At 52.1% G+C, this 18,992-nt stretch overlaps 1 protein-coding gene across 1 annotated transcript in view; it reads right to left on the minus strand.

Moving 5' to 3' along the window:
• Nucleotides 1-1,577: 1,577 nt before the first annotated feature.
• Nucleotides 1,578-18,992, minus strand: part of SIN3A (SIN3 transcription regulator family member A) — a 48,342-nt gene continuing 30,927 nt past the window's right edge. The window contains exons 12-21 of the mRNA XM_054168868.1: nt 16,934-17,050; nt 15,978-16,216; nt 13,337-13,520; nt 12,592-13,165; nt 11,018-11,187; nt 8,999-9,172; nt 8,176-8,268; nt 6,437-6,531; nt 5,490-5,697; nt 1,578-2,523 (exon numbers count right to left, since the gene is read on the minus strand). Of these exons, the coding sequence (XP_054024843.1) occupies nt 2,293-2,523; nt 5,490-5,697; nt 6,437-6,531; nt 8,176-8,268; nt 8,999-9,172; nt 11,018-11,187; nt 12,592-13,165; nt 13,337-13,520; nt 15,978-16,216; nt 16,934-17,050 (2,085 nt within the window). The 3' untranslated portion in view covers nt 1,578-2,292. The remainder of the gene's footprint in view (nt 2,524-5,489; nt 5,698-6,436; nt 6,532-8,175; nt 8,269-8,998; nt 9,173-11,017; nt 11,188-12,591; nt 13,166-13,336; nt 13,521-15,977; nt 16,217-16,933; nt 17,051-18,992) is intronic.

Consider the following 18,992-nt stretch of genomic DNA (forward strand, 5'->3'; position numbering starts at 1 on the left):
ACTACAAACCCTTGCAAAAAGTCCCTCCCCAGCTTTTTTGTAGCCCCTTTCAGGTCCTGGAAGACCACTATAAGGTCTTCCCAGACCCTTCTTTTCTCCAGGCTGGACAGCCCCAACTCTCTGACCCTGTCCCCATAGAGGATGTTATGGCTGACTCTCAGGGTGACACAAGTGAATTCCCCCCTCATTCCCCAGACCATGCTGGACAGGGCTCCGAGCAGCCTGGTCTCGTGGAAGATGTCCCTGGCCAAGGCAGGGGGCTTGGAACTAAATGAACCCTAAGCTTGACAGAAAACACAAAGTGGGAATTGATGGGTTAGAGAGACTCACAGAAACATTCCAAGTTGTCAGAGTCATTCCAGGAACCACAGAAGTCATTTTGTGTGCGTGGTCTTAAAAAAAATATCCTGCCTGTGAGAAATCAGGAAAAGATCACTTTTTGTGATGCACCAAGAGAAGGTTAGCTTTGAGAGAGCAGTGACAGGCAGGTATCACAGTATCACCAAGGTTGGAAGAGACCTCAAAGATCATCCAGTCCAACCTGTCACCACAGACCCCATGACTAGACCATGGCACCAAGTGCCACGTCCAAATCTCCTCTTGAACACCTCCAGGGACGGTGACTCCACCACCTCCCTGGGCAGCACATCCCAATGACAAATGACTCTCTGAGTGAAGAACTTTCTCCTCACCTCCAGCCTAAACTTCCCCTGGTGCAGCTTGAGACTGTGTCCTCTTGTTCTGGTGCTGGGTGCCTGGGAGAAGAGACCAACCCCCTCCTGGCTACAGCCACCTTTCAGGTAGTTGTAGATGGCAATGAGGTCTCCCCTGAGCCTCCTCCTCTCCAGGCTAAACAACCCCAGCTCCCTCAGCCTCTCCTCACAGGGCTGTGCTCAAGGCCTCTCCCCAGCCTTGTTGCCCTTCTCTGGACACCTTCAAGTCTCTCAATGTCCTTCCTAAGCTGAGGGGCCCAGAACTGGACACAGGACTCAAGGTGTGGCCTAACCAATGCAGAGTCCAGGGGCACAATGACTTCCCTGCTCCTGCTCCCTGCCCACGGCAGGGGGGTTGGAACTGGCTGATCCTTGGGGTCCCCTCCGACCGGGACACTTCCGTATGCCTCTCAGGAAGGGGGCTGGGGGGAGGGGTGGAGTTGTGAGCAAGTGCCTTCCTCCAGTTAAGAACAAAGACATTATTTTTATTTACAAAAAAAAGAAGAGAAAAGTTTCCACACAAAAAGCACTACAATGATAACTCCCTTTGGTAAAAAGTGTAATAAATGTCTCCATCGGTCTGTCTGGTCAGGACTAAGTTCTGAAAGCCACCTGGTACTATGGTACACAAGAAGCTAGTACAGTTATGCTAGCACATCAAGCAGACTTCCTTTAATTAAAATAAAAAACAAAAACAACCCAAAGGAAACAAAAGAAAAACACAAACAAAACCAAAATGAAACAAAGCCCCACCCCACCCCCCAAAAAAAACCAAAAGGGCAAAAAAAAAATAAATGGACAATTTGTACATTTATTTACAAAAAAAAAAAGGAAAGAAAAAGAGAGAAAGAGAGAGAGAGAGAGAGAGAGGGGGGAAGATGTTAAAATCGTGGTGGTGTTGGTTGGTGTGTGTGTGTACACGTAGGTGTGTGTGTGAAGAGCTGGTGCATGGCACTGGGAGAGACTAGTAAACAAGCAGGTACAAAAAGAAAGAAAACCAAAGCAAACTGAAACCAAAATAAACCCCAAACGGTTCCACTGGCACTAGAAAGGACAGACCGATCTGCACGGGGTGAGTCCAGCCTGGGGAGGGAGGAGAGGGAGGCGAGGAGCAGCCCAGGGCCGGCTGAGTGAGACGGCGGCAGGCCGGAGCCCGGAGGCGGCGCGAAGGGAGGGAGGAGAATCTGCCTGCCGCAGGCACCTGGGCGATCCTGGGACACATCCAAGCGGTCCGGGGGGGCGGAGAGCCTCCGTTTCTCTTCCCTTGCCGCTCGGGGCCTGCGGGGAGTCAAAGCCTCACCGCTGCTGGTGTGTACGAGCTCGGTGTGTTTCTCTGGGATGGCTCAGTTCAGAGAAGGTCCTTCCCGCCCTCCGTGCCCGAGGCGAGGGGCTGCCGGCGGACAGCCGCATCCCTCCGGGGCCGGGGGGGAGGGGGAGGGGTCCCGCTGGTGACAGGTTGTACCCAGCCACGCACTAGTCAAGTGGCCATGTTACGGAGATACACAGTGAGGGGAGGAGAAAGGCTTCCTCCTCCTGTCCTGGACGCGCGCACACACACACACGGCTGCCCGCCGGAGCCCTAGGGCGCCTTGAACATCGTGCCGTACTTGACGCGGTACTTGTTGATGCTGACAAAGTGCAGGGTCTCTGTGTCACAGCTGGTGGTGCAGGGCACCAAGCCCTCCAGCCCTTCGCCCATGAGCCACTTGTTTGTCTCGGCGGCCATTTCGCGGGGCACGTGCTCCTTGGTCCATTTGTCCACCCAGGCCTGGAAGCGCTGGTGCAGCCTCTTGCTCACCCTCTCGTGGGACTGGGGAAAGAGGGAGAGGTGTTAGAGAAGAGGCAGCTTTGGTTCCCGGCCCAGGCCGCGGCGTGGTGCACAGCTCGGCTGCTGGGTGATGCAGCCCAGGGCATCAGCAGCCAGCGGGAATGGAAAAACAGAGAAAGAGTACAGAATGCAGAATTCACCAGGTTGGAAAAGACCTCAGAGATCATCCAGTCCAACCTATCACCCAACACCATCTAATCAACTCAACCATGGCACTGAGTGCCTCATTCAGGCTCTTCTTAAACACCTCCAGTGATGGTGACTCCACCACCTCCCTGGGCAGCACATTCCAATGGCAAATCTCTCTGTATGTGAGGAATTTCTTCCTCACATGCAGCCTAAACCTCCTCTGGTGCAGCTTGAGACTGTGTCCTCTTGTTTGGGGGCTGCTTGCCTGGGAGAAGAGACCAACCCCCAGCTGACTACAACCGCCCTTCAGTTGTAGACAGCAATAAGGTCTCCTCACAGCCTTCTCTTCTCCAGGCTAAGCAACCCCAGCTCCCTCAGCCTCTCCCCACAGGGCTGTGCTCCAAGCCCCTCCCCAGCTTTGTTGCCCTTCTCTGGACACATTCCAGCAACTCACCCTCCTTCCTAAACTGAAGGGCCCATAACTGGACACAGGACTCAAGGTGTGGCCTAACCAGTGCTGAGTACAGGGGCAGAATGACTTCCCTGCTCCTGCTGGCCACACTACTTGCAGGGCAGACACTGGCCCTTGCTGACCACAGAGGCAAAAGCTCCAATAAAGGATCCCAGTTCTCCTCTCTGAGGTGGTTACAGCAGCCAAAAGTAACTCAGGAATACCAAGAGGTTTATTCTCTTCACTAAACAAAGCAGCTCCCAGGCTGGGGACATCCTGTGGGAGCCCAAGAGCTGCACAGCTGGCACCGTGTCCCTCCTGCACTGCCCAAAGGGTGCTGCTGCTGCCTCCTCCTCAAGCAGCCAGGAGCTAAGGCAGACCCTGGACCAGGCAAGCCTTACTGTCCCCAAGCCCTCGGGGTCTGCCTTTAGTCCCTAGGAGAGAGCAAGTTCAACAGGCATTACAAATATCAAGGGACCCAAATGGTACAGAAAAGAAGAACTGGGTCAGGTCTAACAAGTCTGGGAACTGCTGGCTTAACAGAAGCATCAGGAGAGGAAAAACTGCATGCATCTGGAGTAAGAGCATCTGCTCAAGGAATGTCAAATCCAGGGCATATGGTTTAAAGCCATGACTACAGCCATGACTGAAACCAGCAAATAAAACTAAGCCCTGAGATTAAAACTTAGGCATCTCACTGTTTGTTTTGTTCTCCTCCAGGAAGGCTGCTTGGTGTTAACTGCTAAATCCCACAGATTTGTGGTTCAGTGTGGCTTCTGCTACTTGCTGTGTTTTGTGTTCAGGCTCTGGTGCATGCTGGCACACACTATCCTGCTGATGTTTGTGCCAGCTGACTGGGAGAGATGGAATTCAATCACATTCCTCACGATGGGACTTTTTCAAGTGTCAGCACTGATGAAAGAAAACTGTTGCTTGCATTTCATCAGGGAGAAGCAGATGGGAAGTAACTGGTTTGTAAGTCTAACTACATGTGTAGGGATATTTACCAGACAGGAAGCAGTGAGCACCTCACACCCTTCCTTTACCTCTTCAGGAATTTTCTCCCTGGTCAGGAGTTTGCTCAGAATAGCAATTAATTGAGTAAACTGCAAACCACCTCTGCAGCTGCTGCTGCCAGAGCCTCTCAGGTGTTTCTGCTGCTGGTTGCTTAGGTCACTAACTTTGGCCTGGATCTGGCTGGTTTCACTTTCTTCTACTTTCTAACCATTCTGCTCAATGTTTGTGTTTTAAACTAATAAAACTTTGAATGACAGCAAAGTATTTCAAACCTCACCCAGGCAACAACTGGAGCTTGCTGTTAAAGCTCCCTGGTTTTCTCTATCAGATGGAAATATTCCACATGGGATGAGAAAATTATCTGTCAGAAACATTCAGAGGACCAAACCAGCTTTTTCCAACTGAATCCTCCTGCATTCAGCCAATGAAGCATCACAAACTCCCTTCAGCTTGAATAAGAGCCACACCCCACCCCTCACCCAGCTCTATCTGCATCTCCACTTATCCCACACACATTCCTGTCCTTGCCCCACCACAGTTACTTTTGGCATAGAGAGCCAAAAGCAGACTTGAGTAACTTCAAAAAGCTGAACTCCAATTCAAATCAGCAATCACAGGCACTCAGTGCTAGATGTGAGATGCCACAGACCCTTGGATCCAGGTCTTCTAGGGCCTGAAATAACACCCACAAGGATTTTTCTGTTGGGGTGACCTCCCTGCTCCCATCCTTGTCACAAAACCAGAGTTTCTAGAGCTGCTGCCACGAGGTGGCCATGCCCTCCTGTGCAGGAGCAACCTGAGGACTCCCATTCTTCTTGGCTATGGGGAGAGGAGACAACAAGGGAATAGTATCCAGAAGGATCTGTAGGGACAGAAGGCATTTGATGCTCTGTAATTCCTCTTTGGGGAAGCCCTGGAAGAAGAAGCACTTTCACGTGTCAGCATGAGAACATGCAGAAGACAAATCTTCCCTAAATCAAGGGGCAACATCACCCATGGGAAGCACCTACTGGAAGAAATTTGAAGGGCACCTACTGGAAGAAATTTGAAGGGCACCTACTGGAAGAAATTTGAAGGCTCACTGTCCTACCAGAAAAGAATTCTCTGGAGAGAAGGGAGGAGAGGTGAGAGGATGAGGAGATTCAGAGGGAGAAGATGACACCTTAGGAACATTCAGATCTTTAGTGCCTTGAGAGGACAAACAAGTGCCCTGCTCTCTCCTGGCAACACTGAATGTTACACATGGGGATCCCCAGCAAGGTTTCAACCTGACTCTCCCCACCTGGCTTCTGGGGACAAGGGGTCCCAGCAAGCATCAGCTGCCCACCCCAGGCCCTCCACTGACTCCTACCTGCTGAGCTCGCAGCAGAGCCGTCCTCCTGTACATGTAATCCTCTGATTTGATCACATACACCATCTTGTAGGAGTTCAGTTTGAATTTACACTCCAGCTTGTCCAAGCTCTCCACGTTCTCCATGGACTTCTTGCTGTTCCCCTCCTTCCCTTCCTTCTCCTGCTGCTCCCGACCGCGCTGGCACTTCCGGATCCGCCTCAGATTCCTGCAGACCAGAGAACCCCTCCTGGCATTAGTGCTCACCCTCTAGGCTGGGTGTAGCTGGTGGATCTCTGCTGGCTCCAAGCAAACAGCTTGGAGCACAGCTGCCTGTTGCAGTCACTCAGGCTCAGACCCCTACCACAAGTTTATCTCAATCACAGCTGTTGTGCAATTAACTCTTTGCTCACAGAAAGCCCTGGTGCAGTGCCTGCTGTTTTAACCATGCTTACTTGTAAGCCAAGGCAGGATCACCAAAAGGCCAATCTTGGTTGAGTCACCAGCCCTCACCCACTCCTCCACCACCACCACCACCACCCCACCATCTCTCAGTCACTGGGAGCAGGAGCCCTGGGTGGACTCACAGGCTTTTAGGATGAAGAGCAGCATGGTGGCTGCCAGGACTTAGTGCCAGGGCTCTTGTGGCATTTCAACACAGCTGAGACTGTATCTAACAGCCAGGTCCAGCCCATGGGGCAGGGCTGGTCACAGGATCTCAGGATGTTAGGGGTTGGAAGGGACTTCCAGAGATCCTCGAGTCCAACCCCCCTGCCAGAGCAGGATGACAGAATCCAGCACAGGTCACACAGGAACACATCCAGACAGGCCTTGAAAGTCTCCAGAGAAGGAGACTCCACAACCTCTCTGGGGAGCCTGTTCCAGTGCTCTGTGACCCTCACAGTGAGAAGTTCCTCCTCACACTGAGGTGGAAGCTCCTGTGCTGGGGGCACAGGCTGGCCCCTCACCTGGGCAGGAAGACTGGCTTCTGGGCCAGGTGCTCGCGGAGCTCCGGTGAGGTGGAGTCGGAGTTGACGTAGCGCTCCACGTAGTCTGACCAGCGCTGGGAGGGAGCACAGAGCATAGGTCAGTCACAGCCTTCCCACCACACACCACAACATACCTAGGGAGGCTGAGCTACAAGCTACACCTCTGAGCATCTTACCCCCCACCAAGAGGCAGCCATGACCTTTCTCTGCATGGTCTTGAGGGTTTTCTGATACAAAATAAAGCATTTGTTGAGGATGTGGTTGAGGCCCTGGGGATCCCTGGAGACACTCAAGGTCAAACTTGCTAGGGCCCTGAGCAGAGTGCTCTAGTTGGAGGTGTCCCTGCTGACTGCAAGCAAGCTGGAAAAGATGACCTTTGAGGGTCCTTTCCAACCTGATGCAACCTGTCAATCTATAATCTGTGAATCAACAGGCTGGCCTTGGGTCATGTCAACAGGCAGTTTTGAACATGCAGCCTGGCCAAGACCTTTGGCAGGGATCCAGTGAGGCTGCTGGAGAATCACAGAATGGTTTGGTTTGGAAGGGACCTCCAAAGCTCATCCAGTCCAACCCCCTCTGTCTGCAGTCAGCAGGGACATCCTCAACTAGATCAGGTTGCCCAGAGCCCTGTCACGCCTCACCTTGAGTATCTCCCAGGATAGAGCCTCAACCACCTCCCTGGGCAACCTATTCCAGCGTTCCACCACCCTCATGCTAAAGAACTTGTTCCTAACATCCAATCTAATTCTGCTCTGCTCTACTTTGAAGCCATGAATGGTTGTGTTGAGGCTTGAAATTAAGCACAGCATAAACCAGACAAAGTGTGATGACTTTTGGAAGTATCATAGCTGAGTACACTGCAAGTCTTTTGCAGGTGTGAAGTCAGAAGGCCAGATTCCTAATTTGGAAGCTCAGTAAAGCCTGTGCTTCCATAGTATCCCATGACTATGGAGATCCATCATATTTATGTGCTAATCATAGTATCAGTCAGGGTTGGAAGGGACCACAAGCATCATCTAGTTCCAACCCCCCTGCCATGGGCAGGGACACCCCACACTACATCAGGCTGCCCAGAGCCTCATCCAGCCTGGGCTTAAACACCTCCAGGGATGGAGCCCCAACCACCTCCCTGGACAACCCATTCCAGGGCTTCACCACTCTCCTGGGGAAGAACTTCCTCCCCACCTCCAGCTTCATTCCATTCCCCCTAGTCCTATCACTCCCTGACATCCTGAGCAGTCCCTCCCCAGCCTTCTTGTAGGCCCCCTTCAGATACTGGAAGGCCACAATGAGGTCACCTCGGAGCCTTCTCTTCTCCAGACTGAACAGCCCCAGCTCCTTCAGTCTGTCCTCATAGGAGAGGTGCTCCAGCCCTCTGCTCATCCTTGTGGTCCTTCTCTGGACACCTTCCAGCACCTGCAGATCCCTCTTGTAATAGGTGCTCCAGAACTGGAAGCAGTACTCCAGGTGGGGTCTCACCAGAGCTGAGCAGAGGGGGAGAATCCCCTCCCTTGCCCTGCTGGCCACACTTCTCCTGATGCAGCCCAGGATCTGGTTGGCTTTCTGGGCTGCAAGTGCACACTGAGAGCTCCTGGTGAGCTTCTCCTCCCCCAGCACCCCCAAGTCTCTCTCCTCAGGGCTGCTTTCCAGCCAGTCACTGCCCAGCCTGCATTTGTGCCTGGGATTGCCTCGACCCAGATGCAGGACCCTGTTCTTACCTCTGCTTCTACAGGGTCATCAGAGTTCTCCTCTTCTGTGTCCAGCAGTTCAATGGTCAGCTGAACTTGACCTCTGCTCTGAATGAACATCAGCTGTAAAGAAAAGGCAGAAGGGACTTTGCTAAGAGGTTTCAAAGAGGTAAAAAACAACCTCCACTTCTCACTGGGGCAAAGGGCATGGTTTTAAGGGGAGAAAAACAAACTTTTGCAGCAGAGGGAAAACAGCAAACTGCTCAGGCTCTGAGGAACAGGAAAACTGCAAAGCTTTTAGACTTTTAGGGAAAAAAAAATCTCTTATGTTTTTTCCCTGGTGCTGTGGGTCCTTCTTGAGCCTCCCAAATGAGTTTGAGAGCAAGAGAAGAAAGATTCCACACAGGGACCACTTCCTGCACCTTCAGAAGGAAGGATGGGTTTGATTAGCAGCATGCAGCAGTGATTTAATGCCCAGTCAGGAACAGATCTCCCCACCAGGGCTGAGACAGATGAGAAATGAGAGGCTCCGAGCTAGCAAATTAAAACTGGTGACAGCAAGGAAATTGGTGTGATACCGAGAAGCACCAGGGCCATTCATTGCTGTCCCAGGGAATTTAATTCTCCTTGAAACCTCATTTCTCAGGGGCCCTTGCAGAAGGCATTAACCTAGATGCCAACAGCTGGGGACATGCCACCAAAACTTTCCATTTCCAGAGCTACCAGCAGTCCTCAGGGCTCTTGGGTGCCTCAGCATGGCCCATCTTTTAAAGGGCTGGCGTCTCTCCCTTGTTAAAAGGCAGACCCCTCGCTGCTTGCTGCCTCTCCACAGTGATTCACAGCCCAGCTTTACCTTGAAACAGTTCTCCTCTGACATCAGCTGCTCAGCTTTGCGCTGGTAGGCAGCCTCCAGGAGGGTACGAGAGGACTGGGAAGCCAGGAGCCCTCCTGTTGCTCCGTTGGTGTTCTCCGACAGGTAGAGGTCTGTCACCTGCACACAGATCTCGTCGCTCACTATGTGCTGGAGCTGCAAGAAGGAAGGACACAGAGAAGGTGTTCCTCAGGGACTCTGCTACGTGCCCAACAAGAAACAAACCATAGATTTGAGTCCAAGAAAAGGGGGGTGGTGGAAAGGTGTGGGAGGTTCCATCTCAGCAGGAGGAGGAATTTCTTTACTTGGAGGATGGTAGAGCACTGGAACAGGCTGCCCAGAGAGGTGATGGAGTCTCCATCTCTGGAGTTGTTAAAAAGATCTGCCTGCAGACCATCCTGTGCAACCTGCTCTGGCAGAGAGGTTGAACCAGATGATCTCCAGAGGTCCCTTCCAGCCCCTCCCATTCTGTGATTCTGTGGGGGAAAAAAAACCACCCATGAATTTAAGGCTCTATTTGTTTAGCAGCTTTCCAGGTGCAGATTGTCACAGGTTAGGGCTCAAACCAGGACAGAGATGACCTCTGCTGCTCTGTAAAAAAACACAGTCTCTTTATACAGATTAGCAGGTGACAGAGTACAGCTACTCAGAGAAGAACTACAGGCGGGGAACAGCCTGACCTGCAGCAGGGCTTGAGCACTGTGACATAGCCTACACCCTCCTCAGCAAGGGGCTGCTGCTGTGTCTGAGGAGAGGGGTGGGGATTTAGGATCAAATCCTTGTTTTGCCCAAGTTACAAAACCAAGTGTCACCCAATTGCCTTTTGAATTCAGTTAATCTCTGGACTGAAGGAAAGGCCTTCTGAAAAGCAGCTCTACCCTACTGAAAGAGGAAAGGCTTTTCAAGCCATTCCACTCCCAGCCCCTTGTGTCAGGTTTTGTTCTTCACGCTACAAAAAGGCACATGAAGGATTTTCCCCTTGGTCACATATTCTTCCCACCAGCCTAATACAAAGGCCAAAAGTTTTAGCAGCCAAAATGAGCTTCTTGAAGAGGCAGAGAAAAGAGACAAAGCTGTTTAGAAAAGGCACACAGTGCTGCTGCAACAGCGCTGCTGAAAAGGAAAGGAAGAGTTTAAATGCCACTGCATTCTTTCTCAAAGTCAGGACAAGGTTTGTGCTGGAGATGCTTTGAATATTCTACAGCTTGTGGGACACATAGGGAGAACTCTGTTCAGAGAAGATGCTCTCAAGAATTTAAATACATCACAAATGACCTTTTATCAAGTCTCTTTGCATCAATGTTAGATCTGGGTTAAAAAAATCAGGCAGAATTTACCTGCTCAGCCCTCAAGTTCGCTATCAGAAATCACAGATTCATAGAATGGGTTGGGTTGGAAGGGACCTTAAAGATCATCTAGTTCCAAGCTCCCCTGCCATGGGCAGGGACAGCTCCCACTAGGCCAGGTTGCTCAAGGCTTTGAACACCTCCAGGGAGGGGGCATCCACAACCTCCCTGGGCAGCGTGTTCCATTGCCTCACCACCCTCACTGCAAAGAATCATAGAAGAGTCAGGGTTGCTGGGCTGCAAGGAACCTGGGTGTGGCATGGTCTAGTTGACATGGTGGTGTTAGGTCCTAGGCCAGACTTGATCTGAGAGTTCTATTCCAGCCTCAAGAATTTAGTGATTCTGTGACCTCCAAAGCTCACCCATTCCAACCCCTTCAGCAGTCCTCAACTAGATCAGGTTGCCCAGAGCCCTGTTGAGCCTCACCTTGAATATCTCAGCCACCTCCCTGGACAACCAGTTCCAGTGTTCCACTAAAAGAATCTCTTCCACATCTCCACTCTCAATCTCCCCTTTTTTTTTGCCCTCATCCTATCGCCACAAGCCCTCACAGACAGTCCTGGCACACCACCTGCCCGCCGCGCTACGGGTCTGGGCTCCCTCTGCAGCGCACAAGCCAGCTGCTCTCTGCAGCCTGTCCCCCGCGGGCCGTCACCTGCCGCACGATGCTCTGGATCAGCTTGTCCATGGTGAAGGCGATGTAGGCGTGGATGGTGAACATCTCGCGCAGGGAGTCCTCGTACTGCGACGAGTCCATGTTGCCGTCCAGCAGGTTGCGCACCATGTCCAGGAAGGCCGGGTAGTAATCCTCCACGTCGATGTCCACTGCAAGCAGAGCCGGGGAGAGGTCAGCACAATGCCCCAGCCACGGTAGGCTTTGCACCAGGACAGGTTAGGAGGTGATCTGCTAGACAGCAGCCCTGTGGAGAAGGACCTGGGAGTCCTCACGGATGGCAAGTTCTCTATGGGCCAGTGATGTGCCCTTTAGGGCCAGGAAGGCCAATGGGATCCTGGGGTGCGTTAGGAAGAGTGTGGCCAGCAGATCCAGGGAGGTTCTCCTCCTGCTCTGTCCTAGCGAGACCTCACCCAGAACATTGTTTCCAGATCTGGCCTCTTCAGTTCAAGAGGGACAGGGATCTGCTGGAGAGTCCAACAGAGGGCTACAAAGATGATGAAGGGACTGGAACACTGCCTGGTGAGGAGAGGCTGAGAGATCTGGGGATGTTTAGTCTGAGAGGGGATACAATAAATGTCTATGACTATCTGAGGGCTGGAGATCAGGAAGGAAGTGACAGGGACAGCCTCTGCTCACTTGCACCCTGTGATAGGACAAGGGGCAATGGATGTAAACTACAACACAGGAAGTTCCACCTCAACATGAGGAACAACTTTACTGCAAAGGTCACAGAGCACTGGAACAGGCTGCCCAGAGAGGTTGTGGAGTCTCCTTCTCTGAAGACTTTCAAGACCCATCCAGATGTGTTCCTGTGCAACCTGTGCTAGATTCTGTGCTCCTGCTCTGGCAGGGGGTTGGACTGGAAGGTCTCCAGAGGTTCCTTCCAACCACTAACACCCTGTGATACTGAGTTTTGCTCCTCAGACTACACAGTCAAGAGGAAAAGTTGCTGGAATTGGCTTGTGTAGGCATTTGCTGAGTCCTTTAAGGCCCTGGGTAGTGTCATCACCTCTTGCTTTCTGGTTCTAGCCTCCTCCATGACGTTTTTATTTCTGAAAGGCTATTTAAAGAGCTCTTTAGGAACTCCAGGATACTTTAGATACGCAAGTATAAAATCATAGAATGGTTTGGGTTGGAAGGGTTATCCAGTTTGGGTTAAAGGTTATCCAGTTCCTACCCCCCTGGATACCTTCCACCAGCCCAGGTTGCTCAAGGTCCTGTCCAACCTGGCCTTGAACACCTCCGGAACTTCCCTCACTGTTGAGGACTTCTTCCTAATCTCCAGTCTAAATCTCCCCTCTTCCAGCTCAAAGCCACTGCCCATCACCCTGTGGAAGCTCTTAGGACATAACTGCTGTACATGACTCTTCTGTCCAAGACCCACGTACCCAGCCCTTCCCATCTCTGCCCTCACTCCAGCGCTGCCCAGTGACAGTAAGAGATCCCTCCCCCACCTCACAGGGCACCACTGCGACGTGCCTGAAGACACCGAGCAAGCCCTGCCGAGCAGAAGCAGCTCTGCCCCCCAGCCTCCCCTTGCAGAGGTGACTCACTGGGCTCCTTCAGCCGCAGCTGGATGGCAGGGCTGTCGCTCTTGTCTCTCTTGATGCCCAGCACTTCCCTCTCCCACTCCCGCTCCCGCGTCTCCTCCTCGATCTGCCGCTCGGCCTGGGTGCAGATGCGCAGCAGCCGCAGGCACAGGATCTGGTGCAGCCTCATGAAGATGTACCAGTTGCTGTTCACGTAGAAGAGGTTGTAGACCTCGTCCATGCCCCGCAGCTTCTGGGCTGTGGTGTTGTTGAACATCAGCTTGGTTTTGGGAGGGCTGCCCCCAACGCCGTTGTGCTTCTTGGCGGCCCCAGTAGCTTCGTCCACGTCCATCTCCTCCTCTTCTTCCTCTTCCACATCCGAGAGCTCGCCGCGCTGGGCGAAGAGCAGGTCTGGTATGAAGTGGTACATGATCTGCTTGATCTTGTACTTGTCCTCCTTCTGGATCCCCGTCTGCCTCTTCACGTGGTGGATGATGAGAGAGGCAGCATCCTCCAGGATCTGCTTGTCTTCGTAGGCTAGCGATAGGTGAGGGCCTGTGGGCACTCCAGCGTTGTCTTCTGAAGCCTGCTCTTGCCTCTGCAAATGAGAGGCACAGCACAGAAATCAGTCCCGAATGGCCCTCTCCACCCAAGAGCCTTTCAGAAAGCTCTGTCACTGGCAGTCTTCCTCTGTCACCGAGGGGGTGAGGGACAGGAACCAAAACTGCACCTAAGCTTGAGGGAAGGAAAGTATTGGTGATCATCTTACCTCATCATAGATGCTTTCAATCTCGTTGAGGAGACTCTTCGACCTCAAGACCTTGGTATCATTCTGCTTGAAGTTGATGCCTTGGTGGTCCAAGGATTTCAGGTAATACTTCTCATTCTGCTCTCGCCAGACCTTATTAAATCCCCTCTGGGCTTCTCGCCACTCTTCCTCTTTCATCTTTAACCTTGAAGCAAGAAAACAAGGGGGAGCTAAAAAGTCTGCTCTGAGCTCAGAAGGGAAAACCTAGGCCCACAGTTCATCTCTTCTCCACACTGGCTAGGAACTCCTTATCAAATAGGTATTAATGTAAGCTGCCTGATCTATCCTTTACACGAGGGGCACATTGCACACATTCCTCTGAACAAACCCCTTTGGGCTTCTTGCATACCACAGAATCACAGAGCATTAGGGGTTGGGAAGGGACCTCAAAAGATCATCCAGTCTACCCCCCTGCCAGGGCAGGATCACCTAGACTAGGTCACATAGGAGGTCCAGAGGAGACCCCACAACCTCTCTGGGCAGCCTGCTCCAGGGCTCTGTCACTCTCACAGTGAAGCAGCTCTCTGTTACATTCCTGTGGCACCTCCTCTGCTCCAGCTTGCCCCCCTGCCACTGCCCCTTGTCCTATCACTGGTCCTCCCTAGGCAGAGCCTGGTTCCATCCTCCCACCACTGCCCTGCACACCTTTATCAACAGGAATGAGGACACCCCTCAGGCTCCTCTGCTCCAAGCTAAAGAGCCCCCAGCTCCCTCAGCCTGTCCTCACAGGGAGATGTTCCACTGCCTTCAGCAGCTTTGTGGCTCTGTGCTGGACTCTTTAAAGCAGCTCCCTGAGGTCCTTCTTGAACCAAGGGGCCCAAAACTGGACACAATGTTCCACGTGTGGCCTCACCAGGCCAGAGTAGAGGGGAAGAACCACCTCTCTCAACCTAGTAACCACAACCCTTTTAAGATGCCCCAGGACTAAGGTCTAAGAAACACCACTCAGGTACAAAGTAGCTTAGAAGCTTCCCCCTGTAGCATGCCAGGAGAGCATGGCACCCCTCCAGCTCCACTGTCAGCAGCAGGAAAAGGGGCTGGAGGACTGGGAGAGCCCTTGAGAGCTCTCTCAGAAATCCCCAGAAAGTCATGTAGCTCCAGCTGCTGGAAAGAAGCAGCTAGTTTGGATGATACGTAACATTCTCACCTTGCAGCATGGACACCTGGGCTTCTGGGAATGGACTCCTGAACATCAAGTCAGTAACTCAAGCATTACACCCTTGGTTCAGCTCCAGACCCCACTCACAAGAAAAGTATTCTCAGAGCAGGGTGGGGAAACCATGACCTCACAGGTATGCAGAACAAAGCTGTTAGCCTGAAAGCTCAGAGCCCCAAGACACAGGACCAGCAGTCCCACAGGGACAAGAAGTGGCCAAGGAAGAGGATCTCCTGCTTACACAGTTCCTCAAACTTCTCCAGGGAGTTGCAGCATCAACTCCCATTTCTTGACCAGGGAAGGGGAGGCTGACAACAGAAACTGGCCTGAGGGTAGCAGGGGCACTGCAATCTGAGCCCATGCTCACATACAGCCATGGATTTGGAAGGGGATCAAATTTAGCCCTGGAACAATCCACACAGTACAGATACTTATGATAGAATCACCCAGGCTGGAAGGGACCTTTAAAGGTCATCTAGTCCAATCCCCCTGCACTGAGCAGGGCCCAGAGCCCTGTCAAGCCTCACCTCCAGGGATGGTGCTTCAACCACCTCTCTGGTCATCCTGTTCCAGTGGTCAACCACCCTCATGGTAAAGAACTTCTTCCTAACATCCAATCTAGATCTACTCTTCCCTAAGTTCAAACCATTTCCCTTCCCTCCTGTCACTGCAGGCCTTTGGAAACAGTCCCTCTGCAGCCTTCTTGCAAGTCCCCTTCAGGTACTGGAAGGTGGTGATTAGGTCTCTCTCACTTGTTTCGTCCTGTTACACAGGACGCTGACAACCAGGGAAGGAACCAGGCTCAAGAGGAGACAACAAGAACTCTACCTAGACCCCTCCTACTGTAATTCCCTCTCTAGGGAGTTGTTACCAAACACAGCAGCTGAACAGGCTGCTTCATTTACAGCCCTGTGGAGGTGCCTTTGGTTAATGGGCAGCAGGGGAAGACAGGCTCTGAAATTATTTTCAAAGCAGTTAAAGGAAGACCCCAGACAGGATTTGGAGAGAAATACAGAATACTATTGGAAGATTAAATGGAAGGTGCTACTAATAACTACAAACTGCTATGCTAAGTGGTGCAAATGCATATGAAGTACACAGAAAGCCTGGGCTTAGCACAGGAGCCCAGCCCAGGGGCGGCCCGAGCCCTGTGCGGAACCCCAGCCTGGGCTGGGCCTGGGCCCCCAGCCAGCACAGAGGGGGAAGCTCAGACATCACTGCCAGCTTAAATAAAGTAAGATAACAGAATTGTGGGAATGAAATATCAAAAGATTACAATTTCCTGTCCACTCCTGGACCCATCTGGACCTCCTGGAGGTCCTCTCTATGGTTTCGTAAAGGCGTAAGCCTCAACCCATGACAGGTCACCCCCCACCTCCCCCTGCCTTTAGGGGCTGGCATTGGCTTTCCCATCAGCCTGGCTCAGGGTGCCAGAGCGGTCAGTACCTTTTCAGTACGATGGGGACAGCCACGGAGGGGTTCTTGCGCAGGCCATCGATGATGTCAGCTGCTTTGTCAGCGTATATCCTCTGCAGCGCCTTGCGGTGGATCACCTCCGAGGTGCCCCCCAGGGTGTTGTCCAGCCGGAACTTGGCCTGCTCCTCGGCAGACAAGCGGGAGAGCTTCTTCTGGATGGCCTCCAGGACACGGATGGTCGCCAGGTTGGTCTCCAAGACGACGTCCAGCTGCAGGGGAAGGGTGCATGAGGCTGAGGGGATCGAAGGTGACGCTGCGCGGGGGCCCCAGCACCTAAGCGACGCCGCGCGTGGCTAACGAGGCGCTGCCGAGCCGTGCTCTGCGCCTTCAGCTGCTCCAAAAGAATCCAATTACCTTTTATGTGCTACCTACATAATACTGCCCGAGAATTTAAAGGGCTACCAGAACGAAGCTGCTCGGAAATTACATTTTCCACCTGGGAACAGAACACAATTGGCAGTTACTCTGCAAAAGGATGTGCTGAATTTGAATGGATTCAGGTAACTGCCAAGCTAACTTCCAGCGCCAGTCGAGGCATCAATCATTTCACATCCTTGAAGGGATCCCTTCTCAGCTTATTGCAGGGGAATGCACCTTCTCCTGCGCTGTGTGGGCAGGGAAGACAGAAGAGAGGCCTCCATTATATGCTGGCCACTCAACCATTCCTTCTGGAGTGGTGTGAAGGAAGAGTTCTGCATGGAAACTGGGGGGGAGGAGGATGTGGGAGCTTGGAGCAAGACGCCGTCCTGCTGCCGCTGCTTCTTGCATTAAGAGACCACAAAGCTCTGATGCAAAAGCCAGCTGTGAGAGGCACACAATGAAAAGATTCTAAGCAGTAGCATTAAAAGGGATAATGCTATCAAGATCATTAAGTGTTCAAACAACCCCAGGCTTTCAGAAACATGAATGAAGGAAAACCACTTTACCTCGAAACGCTCATCCTCACACCTGTAGATGTGCTCTTCATACTGCGTCTTCTTGGAGCTCACAAACGTGGAGTCCTCAGACCAGGAGGGGAAGGAGACCCAGGTGTCATTCAAAACCTTGCAGGGAGACAGAGGAGTCATGGGTCAGTCTTCAAGGAGGTCATATTGCAACAGGAGGATCTAATTCCCTAGCTGGAAAATTCGCGTGTCCCAACGTCAGCATCCATGAGACAACCCCCAAGCAGCCAGAGCTGAAACATCCAGGCAGCCTCAAAAAGTCATCAGCTGGAGCTGAGAGAGGAAACTTGCAAGGGAAGAGACAAAGCAAGGTGAGGGTGGCTTTTCCATTGCTTTGGGTTAGTCAGCTGCAAGCAGCTGTTTCATCGTGTGTGTGATTCACCACAGACCACACTGGGTGGTCACCACATCAGACAGCACTCTTGGGACTGTCCATGGTTCCCACCTCCAAATAAGGCTAACTGAGCATAGAAATCCAGACCCCAGCAACACCTCTCCTGACAAAGCAGCTGAGCACCTGCAGCTTTCATCACCTCCAACACAGGAACAGAACATGACAAAAAAACACCCCAAAACCAAACCACAAAACACCCTCAAAGAGGCCAAAAGCAAGGGAAGAAGGATTTTGGCAGGAAAGTCAGGCCCAGTTTTCAGAAATCCAAATCCTGAACAACTGAGTCATTAGATTCTCACAGGAAGAGAAGTAACTGCATCACACAAGAGACTTTTGAGAGAAAGGTCAGGACTTTTGGATTCAAAGCCTGCAATTGTCTCTCTCCCAGGTTCTTTATTCACTCTCCTGCCACTGCTTCAGCCAAGCACCTCAGCTAGCTGTGTGACTTGCTCACCCACATTCATCCTCCTCACCTCTCGAGGAGCATAAAGAGCACAAATCCTGTGATGCTCCCAAGCAGCAACTTCCTCTCTGCTTGTTGTAGATGTCACCCAGGGAAGGGGTTTCAGGGGCTGTCCCCTCCTCCAGCCAGGCAGGTTTAGTAACTGCCCTTCAGCAAGAGCTCTGCTCATTCACCTCCAGAACACCACCTTTAACACCAGTGAAGGAACAGGATCCACCAGTACCATTCCCTCTTTGATCAAAAGGCCATTAAAACACACTGAAGGACTCAATGAGGACTAATCCTGCAAGACTATGTTGGGACACCCAGCTCTGACTCTTGACCTAGAAATTTGGTTCCCTGCAGGGAGCCAATTCCCCAAAGCAAAGCTCTGTTTCTCAAGACAAATGCTGCTCTTAGTGTTTCAGGCAGAAAGTGAGAAGCATGGGAGGGCCATGAGGGGAGACACTGTCCAAAGAAAACAGGAGTTTCTTTTCAAGTTAGACTAGAGACAGCTCTGGAAGCAGACTGAGGGGGAATTTGGGCAAGGAGGCAGCAACCACCTTGAGCTATGTACTCTCATGTAAGCCACACCTGAGATCACTCTAAGACCATGCAGTAAATGATTTCTGCATTTCCTACCCAGAATATTTAAGTTTGCAACCTTAATGCTCCCCTCTCACACTCTTCTACACAAAACACAGGTATCCAGTGACCCACAGCTAGCTGGGCTTATTTTTTTCCCCAGCTGTTCCCCACCACTTCATGCAACTCTTTCATAAGCAGCACAGGAGCAAAGCTGATGCCAACCATCAAAGCCATGTGGGCATCATGTCTCCCAGCCAGCTTCCAGCACAACCAATTCCTAGACTGGTGCAAAATGCCTCACCCTGTGCTCCTGGACATGAACCAGATATTTGCAGGAGTGCCAGGTGCTCACTCACCACTAGGAACCTCATGAGGTGTGCTCACCTTGGGCTCCAACATGTACCATGATGATCCCAAGCCAGGATGGTGTGCCCATACATGCCTGGGTGCAGGAACAGCCCAGCTCCGGGCTGGATTGGTGCTGCTGGGCCCCAGTTCCATGCCCAGCACCAGTTTTGGGGTGCAGACAGCAGCACAGCTGCTCTCCACAGGACCAGCCATGTCCCAGCATCCCCAGGGACCTTATCAGCATAGCACAGGGATACAAAATAAATCCC

Source organism: Dryobates pubescens, chromosome 17 (assembly GCF_014839835.1).
Source record: "Dryobates pubescens isolate bDryPub1 chromosome 17, bDryPub1.pri, whole genome shotgun sequence".
Classification (NCBI taxonomy): Eukaryota; Metazoa; Chordata; class Aves; order Piciformes; family Picidae; genus Dryobates; species Dryobates pubescens.